Below are 21,518 nucleotides of genomic sequence, written 5' to 3' on the forward strand. Positions count from 1 at the left end.
CTTCCGTTTCTTTGCAGTCTAACACAGACACTTTTTGAACTTCAGACATGCCAACTTGACAGTAAACACTCAAGGTTGTTTGTTTTTGATAACTGAAGACAGCTAAAAGAATACAAGTTTCATTTCCTTCTTTTATTAAATGACAATGAACCGTTAAGCTGAGTACATGAACTACAGCAAGTAAAACTCTAATTCAAACACAAGTTGTACACACACCAAACATCTCTATTTAGACTATTATTCCTTTTATGTTGACTCTATATAAGTTTTAAAGCCTTGGCAGAAAAATTCAATGACAGCCTCATTTAATGGAAATACCTGCTTTCCACTCTTCTGCAATGTCTTGAATCTTGTTTCCACCTTGTAAGCAAACATTTTTCCCTTTATTCCTTTATTCAGAAGGAATTCTTCAGTGCAGTCAAAGCTATTCCCCACAATTAGAGGGAATTTTCAGATACTGTTAAGTTACAAAGTGCTTTCAAAACATCTCATATATGTCCTTCCTCCCCTATTCACATAAATCAACGAGATTGAACAATGCTGGCAGTAGTGTTAGGGTCACTAAAACAGACAGTCAGGTTAGGGTGGCAGGAGGTGGAGAAAAGCCAATGGAAAGATGGGGGCACATTAAAGACGGGGCTCAGCTTTGAAACCAGGCCAGCACACTCCATCCTTTGGTCCTATGCAAACACATAATAGGCAAGACAGTACACAGGTATGCTTCTCCTCCAGTGTTGGTACTAGGGATAAGAAGCAGGATTTGTGATGAAATGAAAATTGCAAGTTAAGCTCACCATTTTCACAACACTCTGAATCTGAAGACTAACCTTTAGTGAGACTGAGTTTGGTAGGATTTAATCCCTAAGCAACTTGAGGGACAAGGGAGAGTTCAACACAAGATTGAGCCAAAGGCACTGACTTACAGAATCTTCCCCAGGACCTGGAGAGAAGACCACCTCATGATGTCCAAAGTCTGGGGCAGAGGGACTAACTCCAGAACTTAATTCTTTCATGCTGTCTCCTACCTTGGGAAACCTTCATTCTGGACATCTACTTTGTCTGTGAGATTCTAGAAACTTGGGAGTGTCCACCTACATGTGAGATTTTTTTTTTTTTTTTTTTTTTGGTCTTTGGTTTTTGAGTCACACCTGGCAGTGCTCAGAGGTTTCTCCTGCTCTATGCTCAGGAATCACTCCTGGCAGGCTTGGGGGACCATATGGGATGCTGGGATTCGAACCAACGACCTTCTGCATCCAAGGCAAACACCTTACCTCCATGCTATCTCTCTGGCCCCAATGTGAGACTTTTGGTTCAGTCTCCAGCAGCAGTATTCATACCAAGTTCTCTACTAGAGACCCACCATTTGCATTCTAACAAGACAAGCTGAAGTCATTCCCCGAACAAAAATGCTGTGGGCATTCATTCACAAAGCTTCTAGTCCTCAGAACAGCATGCCTATCCAGTGTTCTATGGAAAGTTTAGGAGCTATAAACAGAGTTCCACTAACACCTATTAAAAACTTTCCCCATCAAATGCACATACATGTACAAAAGGAGGTATTTTAAAATTAGTAACATGAGAAAAGGTTATTAAATGTATGACTATCATCAGAGTTAAGTGCTTAGTTAGCAAAAAAAGCTCGTTATCCCAAGAAGACAGGGGCACTCACACTCACATTCACAAATTGTCAAGTTCTCTACCAACATTAATAGCAGGAAGTTTTTCCTCCAACTATGACCCACTCAAACAAAAAGAAATCAACACAGTAGATAAGTCTTCAGGGAAGGTCCCAGCACAGGGGCACACTTCTACTAAGAACCACAGTGACTACCTCACAGGTAACAGGGGCCAGAGACCCATTAAGATGATGGTGGAAGTTATTTCTCTTCACTTATAATAGCTCATATGATTTGTTTAAGTTTGAAAGTCTGTTTCTGTATCAAAGAGTCAGGCAGTTTTAAAGGAATCTTATATCATCTAGAAGGAGACCAACAGCTATTCCACTGAATAGCTTTCTTTAAACAAAAGTATAGCCTCACTCTGCTTGGTTTTTGACTAAAAAATGAACCGGGGCTCTTTATGGCTCATCTATTCTATTTTCTGCTTCAAGACTACCAGGGCAAATAAAGAAAGTTAATATATGACATTGGCCATGCCTGAATTATTTTAAACAAGGAAGTCAAGTTGCCTCTGTGTGGTGCTGGAGGATTCCAGAGTAATAGTGATATCCCTTTTATGACACATCAAAAATATCTAAAAAAAAAACTAAAGAGAATGCCCAGGAAGTTATCCTATTTTCTTCTACTTCTCTTTAGGCACAGTCTGAGTCTTTTTCAGGCTCTTGTTTCATCAGCAAAAGAGAAGTGAGTTGGTCGAAAGAGGCTGGCTCAGATGCTCCAGAACTAAAACAAAATAAAATTGGAAGTGATACTTGAGACACAGCTGAAACCAGATCAGGTCTGATTAGAAAATGCCATGTACATCAGAAGATTTGGGTCTTAATGTTCATTTCCCAGAAAGAAGTACAAGTAGTTTTACCAAGACAACCTGTCAGTTTTGATAGAAATATTTAGTGCATGCAAATTGTCACAACAGAATAGACCCCCATCAACCTAACAAAGGCTGACTGTCTTGTATATGTATATGGACTCAAAACAAGGCATAAAAGTAATAATGGTTATAATTATTTAAAAAAATCCCCAAAGGAGAGAGTTCTTAAACAAGTGGCTCAATGTTGCATTATTGTGCTCCTCGCCTCAAGAAGAGGCTTTTCAAGCTTTCCTCAGGTGGTCTCCAGCACAGAGGTCTCAAGTTCCGAGGCTTCAGTGAATTCCTCCTCATAGTCTGACATGTAGGACTCTAGACTCTGCTTGGTCATCAGCTCCCGCCGGGCCTGCAGCCGCTCACAGCGTGGACAACTTCCAGATTTGAAACAAACTTTATGATAGCAAGCTTTACACTCTGTGGGATGGAAAAGAAAGAGGGAACACATTTTTTTTCAGGCTGGAAGCAAACCCCTCACTACACGGCCTGGTGCTCATGCAGTGAAACACAGGGTACTGCCAAATCAAAATTAATTCCTTTTCTATTATTATTATTATTATTATTATTATTGTTTTGGGGCCCACACCTAATGGTGCTCAGGGTTTTCTCTGACTGCATGCTCAGCGATAACTTTTGAGATGTTCAGGGGACCACATATGGTGCTGAGGGTCATGGTCAGCTCCATGTAAGGCAAATGCCTTAACCCCTGTACTATCTTTATGGCTCCGAGGAAACGGGTGATTTTCAGGAAACAGTGGGCCACGGTGTTCAGTCTGGTTTCTCCATTCTACACCTGGGGTCCAGTCCTCACCTTCACAGGTCCGGCACTTGTGGAGCTCAAAAGGAAAGATGATGTCAGCCTCATTCTGACAGAACTCACAGATGAAGCCTTTGGCTTGGCAAAGCTGGGGGAAAAGGACCAGTAGCAACAATGAGGCACAGCACACCAGGAACAGACATCAAAAAAGTGACTACAAATTCAGGAAAGAGCAAATGCCGCAAAACATGTCACAAACTCAACTATCACCTGTTGTCTTCAAATACCCTTGTTTTCTTTTTTTTTTCTTTTTAAAACATAAAAGGGTCACATGTATCTCTTTTGTATATCTCAGATGTATTCCCTTAACATCTATAACTCTTTTAAAATATCCTCATTTGTGACAATTTTGCCCACTAGATTAGTTATTTGATTGCTTGATTTCCCCCTATGAGATCTGTTTTATAAGCAATACTGGTAGAAGAGTAACTCTGTATAGATTTCACGTTTATACCAAGTTACGGGAAATGTTGGAATTTATTCATTGGCCCCCAGATGCACCAACAATATCTTGTGGCATTGCTTCTCCTTTGCATAGGCACATTAAAATGGGAAAATAATACATATACAAACAAGTTCTTATCTAATAGAGATGGGAACACAAATTTGGTAATGTAATTAGGCCTTTTACCCTGAACATTGGCATAATGATTTGGCTCAGGACTCAGAAGAATGGGCATCACCCACACACACCTGAACTATGGAAACAACCACAATTGTCTTTAACATTCCCAGGATCCAAGCCTCTACCAGAGAAGACCTACCACTGCTTTGGCATTGACTGACTCCAAAGAGTACTCCCAACACCCAGGTGACTCAGCAACAGTCTGCATGCAGAGCAGATCGCTCTGCATTTAATGATATGCTGAAACTAGAGGAGGCTCCACATCAGCCTGACATCAACGAAAGAAATGCACAGAATCCAGAGTCTTTAAATATAAAAGTCTGATACCAACTATAGCTAAAGTGTGAAAAAGTTTCACCGGGACCTTGAGAATGACTGGAGTTGGATAGACTGGTATGCCTGGAACCCAGAGTCTGTCTTATGCCAATAAACTTCTGGGGTGAGACCTTTTTGTATTCAGGTCAAGGATTTTTTTTCTCCCATTTTCTCCATTTTTCTGGACTTATGCAAACATTGGCGATTGCCACTATCACACCTTTACTATATTTTTTTACTCTTATCCTTTAAGGAAAAAAATACAACTTACTGAACTTAAAAACAAACTACTGTAGTAAAATACCTGTCTCAAAAACAGGCAGGGGATGGGAAGGGGGGAGAGGGTAATGTTGCACTGGTGAAGGGGGGTGTTCTGGTTATGACTGTAACCCAAATATGATCATGTTACTTAAATAAAAAATATATTTAATAAAAATAAAAAAATTAAAAAAAAAAAAGAGCAAAAGGGACAGAACATGAGTGGGCTCTAAAGGATTCTCCTAGCTCCTTGGAGAGATCTGGGCTGCAATAGAAGTACAACAGCCAAGGAACAATCAGAGTCTGACAGTGTGCAATGAAATTTCACAATTTAGGGGCCGGGAAGGTGGCGCTAGAGGTAAGGTGTCTGCCTTACAAGCGCTAGCCAAGGAACGGACCGCGGTTCGATCCCCCAGCGTCCCATATGGTCCCCCCAAGCCAGGGGCGATTTCTGAGCGCATAGCCAGGAGTAACCCCTGAGCGTCAAATGGGTGTGGCCCAAAAACCAAAAAAAAAAAAAAAAAAAAGAAATTTCACAATTTAACCAAGAGAGGCATAAGTTTGAGAAACCAGAATGATTCTCAATTTAAACATGAAAAAAAAAGAAAGCAGTACCCTAATCTCAAAATAAATAAATAAATAAATAAATAAATAAATAAATAAATAAATGAAACAAAAAAACTGAGAGAAAAAGATCATTGATACCATTATCTTATTTCAGTGTCAACACAATTGAGGCTTACCTCAGAGAGTAAAATAAACTCTCTGGTCACAGGCATTGAACTTAGAAAAACAAAGACCCTGTGTTTCTATTGATTCCGTAGATTTCTCCTCTGGAACAAGGCAATTCCCTCCTAACCATCTGTCTAGTTCAGTGGTCGGCAACCTGCGGCTCTCGAGCCACATGTGGCTCTTTATACTTTTAATTTGGCTCTTCTGTGTGCCGGGCGGCCACTCCAGGAGTCAGGACTCTGCTCCTAGCCTCTGTCGGTGCACGCCCTGTGTGGCTCTCAAAATAAATTTCAATCGTGGTTTTGGCGAGATTTGGCTCAGTTAAAAAAAAAAGGTTGCCAACCACTGGCTAGTTCTATCATTTACCCAGGGCAGTGCCAGCACTTTTAATTTTAATCTTTTAATTCTACTATCTTTACATACTGAGTTAGCTGTTCACTAGCCCAGGGAATAACCCATTTGTCCATTTCTCTGAGGCCTTTTCAACCTCCTTGAACTCAACAGCAACAATTGTGGGTGCGCAAAGAACCAGTTTCACGCAACATGATTCTATTACCATGCATCGCTCTACGTGGGCAGCCCCTGCCTTGGTGAGCTCAGCAAGCCGGGGGCCTAGCTCCCCCTTTCTGGTTGCAGTGAGATCATTCAGCGAATACAGGTGGAGATCCTCTGTTAGGTGGCCGGGAACAATGTCAAAAGAATCCAGAAGCCTATAGGAAAAAAGGAGCAGTGAAGAGAAACAAGAATGAATATTTCTGTGTGGCACATCAGAGTGGAAGATTATTAGGAAGCTGAAGAGAGAAGACAGTCCCAAGGCAGAGATAATGAAGGTAGGCGACCCTCTGCCAGTCTAGTGCTTCCCTCCACACTGCCAGATGTCTGGTTGGCAGAAATGGCTCTCAAAATCTTTCAGAGTTGTGAGTTGCTTGGCAGCTTGCAAAATACAGTGAGTTTGCTCTGGATTGAGTAACCAAAGATTTCCCCTTCCAGGAAGATAGACACAGACCTGGTTACTACTAGGGTTTCTCAGTGAGCATTTCTGGAAATTTCTGAAAGATTATCCTACTCTTCATCTTTATATAACAAGGGTCATCTACTAATGCATAGCTCTTTCAGAGATAACGTAGCCAGAGACCTTGGCCTGCACATCAGACTTACTCTTTGGCCAGCCGACATGTCTTGAACATGTTCTTCATGTGATATAGCTGGATCCGCAGCAGCTGAAAAAAGAGACATTGTGATGGAGGAAGGATGATTAGAGGAGGAACAGAAAAAAAGGGAGAAATGACCATGAGAATGTCCATTACCAGGCCAGGGAGATGATTCAAAGAGCTGAAGTATGTGCTTTGTATATAGGAGCCCTGGAATCAACTCGTGCCACTGCATGGTCCCCTAAACACCACAAGGAGAGGTCCCTAAGCACTGCTAGGTATAACTTCACCCAATTAAAATAGAAAGACTAGGGGCTGGAGAAATAGCATGGAGGTAGGGAGTTTGCCTTGCATACAGAAGGACGGTGGTTCAAATCCCGGCATCCCATATAGTCCCTTGAGCCTGCCAGGATCGATTTCTGAGCGTAGAGCCAGGAGTAACTCCTGAGCGCTACTGGGTATAATCCCCCCACCCCCCCCAAAAAAAAAAAGAAAGAAAAAGAAAGAAAAATAGAAATATTAGTAACTTTAAATCCTGGATGTCTGGTAACAAACATGGCATACAGAAATCAGAGGCAGATTATTCTAAATGCCTGTAACTCAGCATCTCAGTTAAAGTAATTCACAATCAGAGAAGCTCCCACTATCTCCCCCACTAGATTAACCTGTCCAAATACACATCTGGCAGCTGTAAAATCTGGAATTGGAATTCCTACTCTGGGTCCCTCTTCTTCATTCAGTAGTATTTTCAGTGAAGAGAGAAATCCTGCCTTTGTCCAGGAAGACTAGCCAGAGCTTCAGAATTGCTGTTGCCAAGTCTGAGACTGTCCAGAAAACTAGCTTTGAAACAGCGAGAGATCAAGAAGCACATAGAAGAAAAATGAATGAGATAATTACAGCTTTGATATAGTGGCAAAGGCAAGCAGTGATCCGGGAAAAGCCTATATGACTGGAGGGAAGGTCCAGGGGGATGATAAAAAGGTCATGTCTGACATGGCCTTTTCCAGGGTCTCACCCGGACTTGATTTAGCAGCTTGACCTTCCGATAGAGCACACTGTTGATATCTTGAACATTGAAGAGAGGATCGTTCCAGATCTTCAAGAGCAGGTCCTTGGAGAAGTTGCTGACATAATACTTGCTGAAGTCCCACTTGCGTAGAATCCGGCTCGGGATGATCATCTGTGCATTCTCATGGCAGCACTGACAGAAGTACTTGCCCAAGTATTCGCAGTACCGAAGCCGCTTGATATAATCTATAAAAGGTCATAAAGACCTGCTGTGACTTTTTCATCTATAAGCTGTGAGGCAGCTCTGCCGCTCCTTTAGAAAGAGAGTACACTCACCAGGGTCAGTGCGGATGCCACATCCTGCACAGCGGTAATTCTGTTTGGCTACAGCAATCTTTCTCCTGAGAGAAGGAGCAAGAGAGGGAATTAGTAGATGCCAGTAGCATGAGCCTCAGACAAAAGCATGAGGATAAAAATACAGAGTTTTTATTAAGTACAGGAAGAAAATATTGGGGAGAAGGCAACAGGTAAAAGTCCTCATTTCCAGCTAACTACAGGAAGGCTTAAGAAGACTAACTAAAAAAAAAAAGTTTAAAAAAATAAAGAGGACTAAGTCAGTCCTGAAGATGAGATGAATAATCAACCCTCTTCCTGAGCCTTTAACTGAACAGAATTCTGTAGGAAATACAACTATGACAATCCAGAAGCTAAAACCATTTTTCAAGAGTGTGATCATTGGTTACTCACGTGGGGGCTGGATGGACATTAAAAATGATCTGAGGCCGTGGTGGTGCCCACTCCAGGTTGCCACGAACACGGATACGTAGCTTGTAGATGTCAGCATGCTGCCCGTCATCTGGTGAGATGGGCAGCGAGTCAGGGATGGGCAGGAGCTACAGAAGAAATGCACAGGGTTATCTGAGAATTCTGACAGAATACATACATCTGCATGATGCTTCTGATCATTACAAATTGAAAGACATTTCAGGAATACTCTATGAAAGGGCTCTGAGGCAACATGGCCCTCAAAATATGGCTATAAGTACCTTATGGCTATGGTTGAAGTAAGGCCCTTAGGGTCAAAGAAGCAAAAGAAATAGAAACATCGTATCAGTGTAGTGATAGTCACTGCTGATGCTGGCTTTGCCCCTAACCCTAGTTTCTGATAGGCCAGGGTATTCCATACCCCATCCCATTGTAGAACAAAGAACAATCCTTATTTTTTTTTTATGTCTGAGAAAGTCACAGTACAAGAGTTCCACTTCTGATTCAAACTAGTAAGCTGTCATAAGGAGAGAAAAGGGGTCATTTTCTCCTGCAATAGCAATGGAACAATGGAAAGTCTAGTCAGGCTTGCATTCATTCAACACACTTGTAGTGAATAGTTTCTGTGAGTAAGGAAAAAAACAGGATCATTATGGACTGTGAACATGTGACAAAGGAGAACAAGATCAGAAAGGTTCTCGGTGTCTGGGAGCAACACTGGGGGGAGAAAGAGTGCTTCAAAATCTACCTTCTGAGGGGCATCATGCTCTGGAACTAGCCACTCTAGCTCCGAGGCGGCTGGTAGCTGCATCCCTTCGAACTGCTTCAAGAGGCCCATGGCCACTGCCTCAGCAGAGGTGGAGTGTAGAAAACAGTGGGAGCTAGAAAGAAAGGTTCAAGGTAGACTGAGCCCAGGAAGAGATACCTATTATCATCAGGTTTTGATACTGCACAGTTAACTCCAGGCTAGAGAATATATGCATCACCTACTCAGCTTTTCTCAACATTGGACAATTATATAGGAAGAATGAACTATGCTCTCATCCCTTAGACATAAATCCACTTTCTATCATGATTACATGGCATTGATAGTTAAGGATACTGAATCATTCCCCTGCCTTAGCTAGGTTTTTATTGTTGTTGTTTTTTACAGTAACTTGGGGAGTAAAATTAGTAAAAAAGCTTGTTTAAGATCAACTGAAAAAATACAGTGAAGCTGTTTTTTGGACTGTCAAGGAACTAAATGAGCTACTATTTCCCCGACTTGGATCTATAACCTGAAACCCATCCCACCAAACTTTATAATGTTTGATCACTACTCTTCTCACTGACACCTGATCTGGGAAACTTCTGTTAAGAGTCAGCAGTGAAGGGTCCATCCATGCTAGGAGCTCAGCCTCCATCGCAGTCCACCCTATCTGATCCCCTCTCCCTGTCCCCGCTCCCTGATCTATTACTGCCTTCTCATGGAATCCCAATCTTGGGGAGGCCCATCATTTAAACTTGACTTTTAGTCAATTTGGATGACTTCATCATGGCCTTTCCTATCTCTACATTAAGAAGCAGTTTTGTTTTTCACGTGTCCAAGGTTTTATTTTCTTAAAAAAGTACTTACAAGGACTGGGAAGAAATGAAGGATTTGCTGTTTGAAGTTGTGCTCTTTTTGATGTCAGCATCTAAATGGAAACCAATGAAAAAAGGAACAGAAAATGGTAAGGAATAACAACAGAAACTATTCTGAGTTATTTCTAGCTATACAAACAGTGCTCTACTCTGTGCAGTATAAGGAGCAGAATTCAGGCAAAGCTCTAAAGACACTAAAGTTAGGCTGTTAAAGTCACAACCAGACTGAATTAGTGGCATTATGCATACACAGAGATGGTCAGAGTGGTAAAATCCAGGTGAAAACAACTAAGATCTGGTGTATTATAGTGAATGATAAAAGGGAGGCACACAGTAACACAACCTTTATAGGAACAAGTACAAAATAAATTGCTCCAATCACTTCCTCTTTCTCTACATCTCAAGCTTTGTAGCAAAATAGGTTCACAGAGGGCCGGGAGAGATAGCACAGTGGCGTTTGCCTTGCAATCAGCTGATCCAGAACCCAAGGTGGTTGGCTTGAATCCCGGTGTCCCATATGGTCCCCCGTGCCTGCCAGGAGCTATTTCTGAGCAGACAGCCAGGAGTAACCCCTGAGCACTGCCGGGTGTCGCCCAAAAACCAAAAAAAAAAAAAAAAAAGGTTCACAGAGACAAGAGCTCTACCTAGTTCTTTTTAATATCACAGTCAATGCCTAACAGAGCTTGGAGCATAAAGATTATTCAATAAATTCCCAGGATATTAAAACTACTTCTAGTATATCCCCTGTATTATTACCTTCTATAGCATTACAAAGATCCCATAGAAATACTTCCTTCATCTCTGGTGATGCAGGGAAAAAAATAAAAACAAAACCATATCTTATCTATGTACACAGCAATTCTGGAGATGCTTGGTAACCAAAAAACTTTCATGAAGATATTCATGTGGTTTTAGCTATAAAATGTCTAGGGATAATTATAGTATACAGTGGCAGACATTCTAAAGCCTATTTCTAAGAAGAGATTTTGAAGAGCATTTCTAATAATGATGTACCTGAGCCTCCAGAGATTTCTACCTAAATATCTTTATGGAAATAATGAGCAATACAGCATCATGTTAAAGGCAGAGTCTATGACAACAGATTGTACTGAAAAGTCTCATTCTTCACTCTCAGTGTCCAGAGAAACAACTTTCTTTGTCTAATAAAAATCTGCACAGTGAGCAGTAATCTTAAATGTCATCAATCTAATTAGACCATAAGTGGCTCAAAAATTTTTGCTTATTAATATCTTTAAGTACCATGATTACAAACATGTTTGTATTTAAATTTCAGTCATAAAAGAACACCCCCCCCTTCACCAGTACAACATTCTCACCACCAATGCCCCCCAACTCCCTCCTCCCCCACCCCCTGACTGTATTCAAGACAGTCATTCTATTTCTCTCCATTGTCATGATATTATCTGGTATGGTCATTTCTTTAACTGCACTCACCAATTTTGTGGTAAGCTGGTCCTTTCGACCTCATTTCTATTGTCTCTGGGTATTATTACCATCCTATCTTTAAATTTTCTTAAATCCCACAAATGAGTGAGACAATTCTGTGTCTTATCTCTTTCCCTCTCATTTCACTCAGCATAATAGTTTCCATGTATGTCCATCTATAGGAAAAATTTATGACTTCATTTTTCCTGACAGCTGCACAGTATTCCATTGTGTGTATGTACCACAGTTTTTTTTTTTTTAGTCACTCATCTGTTGTTAGTTATCTGGGTTGTTTCCAGATTCTTGTTAATGTAAATAGAGCTGCAATGAACATAGTCATGCAGAGGACATTTTTGTATTGTTTTTGTGTTCCTAGGGTATAACCCTAGGAGTGATATAATTGGATCATATGGGAGCTCAATTTCCAGTTTTCTTGAGGAATCTCATATTGTTTTCCATAAAGGCTGGACTAGATGGCATTCCTACCAGCAGATTTGCATCCCCCTAATAATTAATGATGTGGAGCACTTTTTCATGTACCTTTTGGCCATCTGTATATCTTTTTTGATGAAATATCTATTCATTTCTTCTCCCTATTTTTTTGGGGGGGGCCACACCCGGCAGTGCACAGGGGTTACTCCTGGCTGTCTGCTCAGAAATAGCTCCTGGCAGGCACAGGGGACCATATGGGACGCCGGGATTCGAACCAACCACCTTTGGTCCTGGATCGGTTGCTTGCAAGACAAACACTGCTGTGCTATCTCTCTGGCCCCCTATTTTTTGATGGGGTTAGATTTTATTTTCTTAAGTTTCGTCAGTACCTTAATATCTTAGATATTAGCCCCTTATTTGATGGATGTTGTTATGTGGGTGTTCTTTTTACTATAGTCACAGTTTCCTTTGAAGTGCAAAAACTTTAATGTAATCCCATTTATAGTTTAATGTAATCCCATTTATCTCTGCTTCCACTTGTTTCAACAATGATGTTTCCTCCTTGAATATGCCTTTAGTTTCAAAGTAATGGAGTTTTGCTTACAGATTCTTCTATATTCCTTATAGTTTCAGGTCTGACATCAAGGTCATTAATCCATTTGGATTTAACCTTTGTGCATGGTGTTAGAGGCCCCTGCTTGCTTTTTTGCATGTGTCTGACCAGTTGTACCAACACCACTTGTTGAAGAGGCTTTCCTTGTTCCATTTTGCATTTCTTGCCACTTTATTAAAGATTAATTGATTTTATGTCTAAGGGTCATTCTCTGATTATTTAAGCCTATTCCATTCATCTGAGAAATCTGTCTTTATTCCAGTTCCATACTGTTTTAATGATTATTGCTTTGTAGTACAATTTAAAGTTGGGGAAAGTGATGCCTCCATCTGCTTTTTCCTCAGGGTTGTTTTAGCTATTTGGGGTAATTTACTGTTTCAGATAAATTCCAGAAGTGTTTGATCCACTTCTTTGAAAAAAAAACAAAACTTTTTTTTGGTTTTTGGGCCACACCCGGCAGTGCTCAGGGGTTACTCCTGGCTGTCTGCTCAGAAATAGCTCCTGGCAGGCACGGAGGACCATATGGGACACCGGGATTCAAACCAACCACCTTTGGTCCTGGATCGGCTGCTTGCAAGGCAAACACCGCTGTGCTATCTCTCCGGGCCCTCTTTAAAAAATTTTATGGGCATCCTTAGAGAAATTACATTGAATCTGTACAATGTTTGGGGGAGAATAGTCATTTTAATTGTTAATCCCCCCAATCCATGAGCAGGGTTGTGAGTCTCCATTTCCTTGTGTCCTCTTTTATTTCTTGAAGCAGTATTTTGTAGTTTTCTTTGCATAGGTCCTTCACTTCTTTAGTTAAATTGACTCTCAGGTTTTAAATTTCTGTGGTGCTATTGTGAATGGGATTTATTTTATTGTCTATTTCTTCTCTATTATTATTTGTGTATAAGAAAGCCATTGTTTTCTGTGCATTAATTTTGTAACCTGCCACTTTTCTATATGAATCTACTATTTCTAGAAGCTTTTTGGTAGAGTCTTTATGATTTTCTAAGTATAGTATCATGTCATCTGTAAACAGTGAGAGCTTGACTTCTTCCTGCTCTACCTGAATGCCCTTGATATCTTTTTCTTGCCTAATTGCCTTTGCAAGTATTTCCAGTACTATATTAAATAAAAGTGGGAAGAGGGGCAGCCTTGCCTTGCACTAGATCTTACAAGAAAGGGTTTTATTTTTTCCCCAATGAGTATATTGTTTGCCATAGGCTTGTGATAGAAGGCCTTAACAATACTGAGAAAAGTTCTTTCCATTGTCATCTTCTTGAGAGTTTTTATCATGAATTGATGTTGAATTTTATCAAATGTTTTCTTTCCATCTATTGATATGATCATATGGTTTTTATTGTCCTTTTGTTGATATGGTGTATTACCTTGATTGCATATACTGAACCATCCTTGCATTCCTAGAATGAATCCTACTTGGTCATGATATATGACTTCCTTGATGAGGTATTAGATCCTATTTGCTAGGATTTTGTTGAGGATCTTTGCATCCATGTTCATCAAGGATATTGGTCTGTAGTTCTCTTTTTTGGTAATATCACTGTCTGCTTTTGGTATCAGGGTGATGTTAGCTTCATAAAAACTACTTCAGAGTATTTCTGTTTCAATTTCTTGGAAAATCCTGAAAAGTATAGGCAGTGATCCTCTTGGAAGGTTTGAAAGATTATTTGTTAAGTGAATACATCTGGGACTGGGCTTTTGTTTTGGGAAAGACTTTGATTACCATTTTAATTTCCTCAACAATGATAGGGCTGTTGAGATGTGCTAGATCATTGTGGTTCAACCTTAGGAGGTTATAAGAATCCAAGAATCTATCTATTTCTTCCAGGTTCTCATGTTTTGTGGCATAGAGTTTCTCAAAGTAGTCTCTGATTACCCTTTGCATTTCTGAAGTATCTGTAGTAATGTGCCCGATATTCATTTCTGATTCTGTTTATTAAGTTTCTCTTTCTTTGTGAGTTTTGAAGTAGTTTATTGATCTTATTTATTTATTTATTTATTTATTTATTTTTGGTTTTTGGGCCACACCCTGTGCCGCTCAGGGGTTACTCCTGGCTATGCGCTCAGAAGTTGCTCCTGGCTTCTTGGGGGACCATATGGGACGCCGGGGGGTCGAACCGCGGTCCCAGGCAAGGCAGGCACCTTACCTCCAGCGCCACCGCCCGGCCCCGATCTTATTTATTTAAAAAAAAAAAAAACAACTCTTGCTTTCATTGTTTGTTCGGATTGTTTATTAGATTTCCCATTCATTGATGTCTGCTCAAAGCTTTATTATTTCCTTCCACCTTCCTATTTTTGGTTCATTTTGTTGATCACTTTCCAGTTTTGTAAGCTATGACATTAAGTTCTTTATGTTGGCCCATTCTTCCTTCCTGGTAGATGCTTGCAAAGCTGTACATTTTCCTCTCAGTAGAGCTTTTTTTTTTTTTAAACCACACCCGGTGATGCTTAGGGACTATTCCTAGCTTTGCTCAGGATGCCTTCCTGGCATGCTCAGGGGGCCTTGTGGGATGCTGGTGACCAAACTCAGGTCAAGCGCGTGCAAGGCAAGCTGTTCTATCGCTCCGGCCCCCTCAGTAGAGCTTTTGATGTTTCCCACAGATTATGATATTTTGTGTCTTCTAGTTTGTATCTAGGAATATTTTGTGGTTTTTTTGTTGCTGTTATTATTGTTTTTAATTTTAGATCCATTTTAATTTTTTTCTTTTAGAAATATCTTTACTTAAACACAGTGATTACAGCATGATTGTAGTTGGTTTTCAATCATAAAAAGAACAACTACCTTCACCAGTGCAACATTCCCACCACCAATGCCCCCCAGCTCCTTCCTCCCCCACACTATGCCAGTATTCGAGACAGGCATTCTACTTCTCTCACTCATTAACATTGTCATATTAGTCCTATTTATTTATTTATTTATTATGTTAGTTATTTCTCTAATTGCACTTCCACTCTTTGTGATGAGCTGTATATTGTTTTTTTTTTTTGTTTTTGGGCCACACCCAGTACCGCTCAGGGGTTGCTCCTGGCTTGGGGGACCATATGGGACACCGGGGGATCGAACCGCGGTCCATCCAAGGCTAGCGCAGACAAGGCAGGCACCTTACCTCTAGCACCACCACCCGGCCCCGGGCTGTATATTGTGAGCTGGACCTTCCGGCCTTCATCTCTGGGCATAATTACAATAATGTCTTTTATTTTCTTAAAACCCATAATAAAAGAGACTATTTTGTTTATCTCGCTTCCTCTGACTTATTTCACTCAGCATAATAGTTTCAATGTCCATCCATTATAGGAAAATTTCATGACTTCATCTCTCCTGAAAGCTGCACAATATTCCATTGTGTATATGTACCACAGCCTCTTTAGCCATTCATCTGTTGTCCGGCATCTGGTTTGTTTCCAGAGTCTGTCTATTGTAAATAGCGCTGTAATGAATATAGGTGTGAGGAAGGGATTTTTGTATTGCATTTTTGTGTTCCTAGGGTATATCCCTAGGAGTGGTATACCTGGATCATATGGGAGCTCAATTTTCAGTTTTTTGAGGAATCTCCATATTATTTTCCATAAACACTGGACTAGATGGCATTCCCACCAGCAGTGAATAAGAGTTCCTTTCTCCCCACATCCCTGCCAGCACTGATTGTTCCTCTTTGTGACGTGTGCCAGTCTCTGTGGTGTAAGATGGTACCTCATTTTTGTTTTGATTTACATCTCCTGATGATTAGTGATGTGGAGCATTTTTTCATGTGCCTTTTGGCCATTTTCATTTCTTCTTTGAGACATTGTTCATTTCTTCTCCCCATTTTTTGATGGGATTAGATTTTTTTTTCTTGTTAAATTCTGTCAGTACCTTGTATATCTTAAATATTAGCCCTTGTCTGATGGGTATTGGGTGAATAGTTTCTCCCATTCTATGGGTGGCTTTTGTATCTTAGGCACTATTTCCTTTGAGGTGCAGAAGCTTCTAAGCTTAATAAAGTTCCATCTGTTTATCACTGTTTCCACTTGTTCAGAGAGTGCTGTTTCCTTCTTGAAGATGTCTTTAGTCTCAATGTCATAGAGGGGAGGGGAGGGAAAGAGAGGGGAGAGGGGAGGGGAGGACAGAAGGGAGGGGAGATGGAGAGGAGAGAAGAGAGGAGAAAAGAAGAAAAGAAAAGAAATGGGGGCATGACCAAGAGAAACTAACACAAAACTAAAAAGGTATTATAGCAATCATAAACTTGCACATATGTATATATGCCTATACACATGTATATGTATATGCATATTATAAACTTGATAGTTAATGTTCAAAATACATACAGAACTCACAACTGAATAACAAAAACTATGAAATCCTGATAAAATAGGAAGAAGAATTGAATAACCACATCTCTAAAAAACACATAGAGATAACTGTGTGTGTGTGTGTGTGTGTGTGTGTGTGTGTGTGTGTGTTGGGCACATAAATTGATTTTATATCCTAGCTATTGTGCTGAGTACTGAAATAAATAGTGGTGTACATACGTCCTCTAAAAGTAATATTTTTATGATACAGAGTTAGATGCTGAGAAGTGGAATTGCTGGGTTGTGTGGTAACACTAATTTACTTTGTCACCTCATAATGGAGCTTTATGGGCCTACAGCCATTGAGTTGCTACAATGCTAGTCTTTGTCTTTAGAGGGCAGCAGAGTGGCACTGGTAAAGAAAAGAGTTCTCTTGCTCCTCAGTACTACTCCACTATCTTGCTTTATTTCCCTGTGAGGTGGTGTAGTACGCTAGTTCTCTAGCAGTTCTCATAAATAGCTACCCCTGGCATCTCCTGTGGAAAGTTTCATAACAGTACCACAGGCCTGGCACCTCCCCAGAAGGGCTTGATTCAATACCTGCTAAGGCATGCCTCTTTCAACACCTTGACATGGCATTCCCTAAGAACAGTGCCCTGACACAACATGAACTTCATGCATTATAGTCAGTGCCCTGTACCCACCCTATTTCAGGATACTGAGAAATTACACACAAAATAAATAAAAATAAATAAAAAATAAAGAAGGAAAGAAAATTATATTAAGTAGAGTATATTAAACACAATGTGGAACATCTATCTGTTCATAGACAAAGCCCTTAAGATTATACTTCTATTTTTTTAAGGTGATTATGGGTTCAGAGGAGCTTCCTCTGATAGTACCTAAAGGGTATTTAAAGTGATCAGAAAGAGATGTGTCTATAAGATTCTGGGGGAAAAAAAAATCAGGCAGGAGGCCCAAGAAGTGTAATGTAATTTATAGAGAGAATTTGGTACCATTGATAAACATCATCAAAGACAGAAACATATCAAAGAACAGAAAACAATAAAGAAATGTAGAATAGAGAATGATGGCTTGCAAGTTACATTTTCAATGATAAGGTAAATGTTTATTACAAGAAAGTAAGTAGATCACCAGCTTTAAGAAAGGCCTGTTTAGGGGCCGGAGATATCACACAGCGGCGTTTGCCTTGCAAGCAGCCGATCCAGGACCAAAGGTGGTTGGTTCAAATCCTGGCGTCCCATATGGTCCCCGTGCCTGCCAAGAGCTATTTCTGAGCAGACAGCCAGGAGGAACCCCTGAGCACTGCCGGGTGTGGCCCAAAAACCAAAAAAACAAAACAAAACAAAACCTAGATTTAAAAAAACGTTTAGTGGATTCTTTCTCAAGCAGAAGATGTTATAATAAACTATAAAGGTTTAGAAGTATTTTCTAATTTTATCCTATATTTATGAGTATTGAGATTCATGCAGTAAAAGTCCAAGTATGCTGATAATTAGAAACCACTAAATATTTGATTTCATGTAATTACATAATAAAGAGAAATATGTGCTGTTTTTAAAATTGACTTAATATTTTGTTTAGAGAACATAGACTTATTGTAATTGAGAAAAATACATACGTTTGATAATTTAAAAAAAAAGTAGAGAAAAAGATGACCAACTTATTCATCTAACTCCTGATCTAATTTTATTTATAGTAATAGCACTAACAATTAAAATTAACTATGTAGGGGCCAGAGCAGTGGTGTAGTGGTAGGGTGTTTGCCTTGCACGTGGCTGACCTAGGACTGACTGCGGTTTGATCCCCCAGCATCCCATATGGTACCCCAAGCCAGGAGCAATTTCTTTTTATTTGGGGGGGTCACACCCTGCAGCGCTCAGTTGTTACTCCAGGCTCCACACTCAGAAATCGCTCCTGGCAGGCTCGGGGGACCATATGGGATGCCGGGATTTGAACCAATGACCTGCATGAAAGACAAATGCCTTACCTCCATGCTATCTCTCTGGTCCCAAGGAGCAATTTCTGAGCTCATAGCCAAGAGTAACCCCTGAGTGTCACCGGGTGTGGCCCAAAAACTATGTTAAAAAATGTTTTGAGTTGTTGTTTATATGCTTTAAAGTCATTTGAGTAGAAAATGCTATTTCCCTCACCTAAAGAGCTCTGCTAGCTTGAAATACAGAGCTATTATGAAGGCCAAACCCTGCAGCAATAAATCCTAACTGTATACTGTGAGGTATATAGAGGCCTTTATAATATTCCTCTTTTGTATCTGTTCTCTCTGTCTGCTTCCCACCCCCCTTTGTTTTGTTTTTAGGACCACACCCAGTGATGCTCAGTGATTACTCCTGGCTATGTGCTCAGAAATCGTTCTCCTGGCTTGGGGGACCATATGGGACACTGGGGGATCTAACTGCAGTCCATCCTAGGTTAGCATGTGCAAGGCAAGCACCCTACCGCTTGCGCCACCACTTCAGCCCCCTTTTTTACCCTTTTAGGAAGGGGGGTCGCTGTTTGGATCTGAATAAATAGAAGATAATGATAAGGGGAAGGGGCATTTTATTGCAGGTGATCTAGCTCTTTATTTTTTTGAGCAGCTGGCTAGTGGGTAAAGGGTTTTGTGCCCAATATTCTTGCCTCTTTTTACCCTCTTGTCTGTGTGCATTATTTGTGGCAGATCAATATAAACTGCTTCCCATATCCTTACTGGATAGAAGAATAGAAATTCCCTTTTCCTTTTGGGAACTGTTCCCAAACAGGAACTTTTCCTTTTGGGATAACCAGACCTTAACTCCCAGGGAATACTCTTTACAGTATACTAAGTACAGAGAAGAAAGAGCTTTCTAAAATTTGACTCTAAAATGTAAAAGTCATGGGAAGCATCATACCACTGCTGTCAAAACAAATAGCAATAGGGGCCAGAGAGATAACATGGAGGTAAGGCGTTTGCCTTGCGTGCAGAAGGTCAGTGGTTTGAATCCCGGCATCCCATATGGTCCCCCGAGCCTGCAGGAGCAATTTCTGAGCAGAGAGCCAGAAGTAACCCCTGAGCGCTGCCGGGTGTGACCCAAAAACCAAAAACCAAAACAAAACAAAACCAAAACAAATAGCAATAATTTAAGTTATAGGTTTAAACTAAAATTTCTTCACCTGGCTATTCCTTTCTGAACTCTCCACTACTATCAGTCACAATGACTGCCTAATCTACAGGTATCACTGTAAAGAAACGGTTCAATAAGGACACACCTAGTGAGATGAGTTATTGGGATCATATGAGGAAGAAGAGGTAAGTCAGAATTATTACTGACTGAAGTTCAGTTGTTTCCAAATAGTCCTTCATACTCTGTAGTCTTTGACATCTTACCAGGAATCACATGATAAAGAATATACAAAAGCTGGTGCAAACACTCAAACATGCATTTATAAGCACACCAACATTTCTAATAAGACTACCTGAAAACATGGAGGCCATTGAAACTGAGAGTCCAATCTTTGATATGTGAGTCAGGTTAGATCCTTCACTACCATCTGTATAATAATGATTATAAAACGGTATTCTTTAGTATTCAAACAAAAAGTAAACTCATGAGATTGACAGTTCAATACCACAGGTTTCTGAAATCAGGGCTAACTTTGCCTCCAAAAGATAAATCACTTACACATTCTCAGAAAAGTGCCATTACAACTGGAAAGACAAAACTGTTCCTTCCCCAAATTAGTACAACCTTAAAAACTTCAAAAAAGTGAATCCTGGGCCAGGGGAGATAACACAGTGGTGTTTGCCTTGAAAGCAGCCGATGATCCAGGACCAAAGGTGGTTGGTTCGAATCCCAGTGTCCCATATGATCCCCTGTGCCTGCCAGGAGCTATTTCTGAGCAGACAGCCAGGAGTAATCCCTGAGCATCGCCAGGTGTGGCCCAAAAACCAAAAAAAAAAAAAAAAAAAAAAAAGTGAATCCTATCCCAACCTGTATATATCTGGTAATGCCAGGTACATCCATAAGGGAAGTATTTATATCCCTAAATTGTTTATGTTTATTTATTTGTTGTACTGATGGGAAGATTAAAAAAATATTTATGACTTGAACTAGAATGGGTCATTCATTGTGGGGTGAAGTTAATTTTACACGTCTGTGTCCCTGGTTTAGAACCCAAGGAGCAGTTTTATTACAAGTTTCAGGTCTGCTACAGAAGATGATGCTTTATAAACTGTACTAATAAACTACTACTGTTCTACTTTGTAAAAAGTGATTCCCCCCCTTTTATACTTTTACTCCAATGACTCTTTTTGTCCTTTTCTCTTAGGATTATAATAATGTTTCCTTTAAACTTGGGAAACGTTAAGTTGTATTATAGAATATAACAAAATTCTAGTTGTGTTATGGAACATCAGAATTCAGAGGGGGCCAGAGCAGTGGCACAGGCAGTAAGGCATCTGCCTTGCCTGCACTAGCCTATGACGAACCGCAGTTCGATTCCCCGGTGTCCCATATGGTCCCCCAAGCCAGGAGCGATTTCAGAGTGCATAGCCAGGAGTAACCCTTGAGTGTCACCAAGTGTGGTCCAAACACCAAAAAAAAAAAAAGAATTCTGAACTTAGAATTCCAATTTCATATAGATAATAGGCCAACCCTAGGGAGGCTACTATTGGAAAGAATCAGAGTGTAAACCCAGGAAAAGGTACAAAACAAAGCTTCAGGGTGATTGCAGTAAGCAGCCTTTCCACCTGAACAGTTCCTCTTAGTGTCCTTTTCTGCTTAAATTACTATTGTTGTTGTTATTATTATTATTATTATTATTATTATTATTATTATTTAGGGTTGAGATCATATCCAGAGATGTTCAGGATTTACTCCTGGCAGTGCTAGGGGACCATATATGATGCTGGGG

The 21,518-nt window shown here is 40.3% G+C and overlaps 1 protein-coding gene across 1 annotated transcript in view; it reads right to left on the reverse strand.

Annotated features, from left to right (window-relative positions):
• Positions 1 to 2,670: 2,670 nt before the first annotated feature.
• RUBCN (rubicon autophagy regulator) overlaps positions 2,671 to 21,518 on the reverse strand; it is a 77,651-nt gene continuing 58,803 nt past the window's right edge. The window contains exons 13-21 of the mRNA XM_049785881.1: positions 9,831 to 9,891; positions 8,964 to 9,096; positions 8,198 to 8,343; positions 7,787 to 7,851; positions 7,458 to 7,696; positions 6,450 to 6,511; positions 5,848 to 6,001; positions 3,356 to 3,449; positions 2,671 to 2,961 (exon numbers count right to left, since the gene is read on the reverse strand). Of these exons, the coding sequence (XP_049641838.1) occupies positions 2,783 to 2,961; positions 3,356 to 3,449; positions 5,848 to 6,001; positions 6,450 to 6,511; positions 7,458 to 7,696; positions 7,787 to 7,851; positions 8,198 to 8,343; positions 8,964 to 9,096; positions 9,831 to 9,891 (1,133 nt within the window). The 3' untranslated portion in view covers positions 2,671 to 2,782. The remainder of the gene's footprint in view (positions 2,962 to 3,355; positions 3,450 to 5,847; positions 6,002 to 6,449; positions 6,512 to 7,457; positions 7,697 to 7,786; positions 7,852 to 8,197; positions 8,344 to 8,963; positions 9,097 to 9,830; positions 9,892 to 21,518) is intronic.

Source organism: Suncus etruscus, chromosome 13 (assembly GCF_024139225.1).
Source record: "Suncus etruscus isolate mSunEtr1 chromosome 13, mSunEtr1.pri.cur, whole genome shotgun sequence".
NCBI classification, from domain to species: domain Eukaryota; kingdom Metazoa; phylum Chordata; class Mammalia; order Eulipotyphla; family Soricidae; genus Suncus; species Suncus etruscus.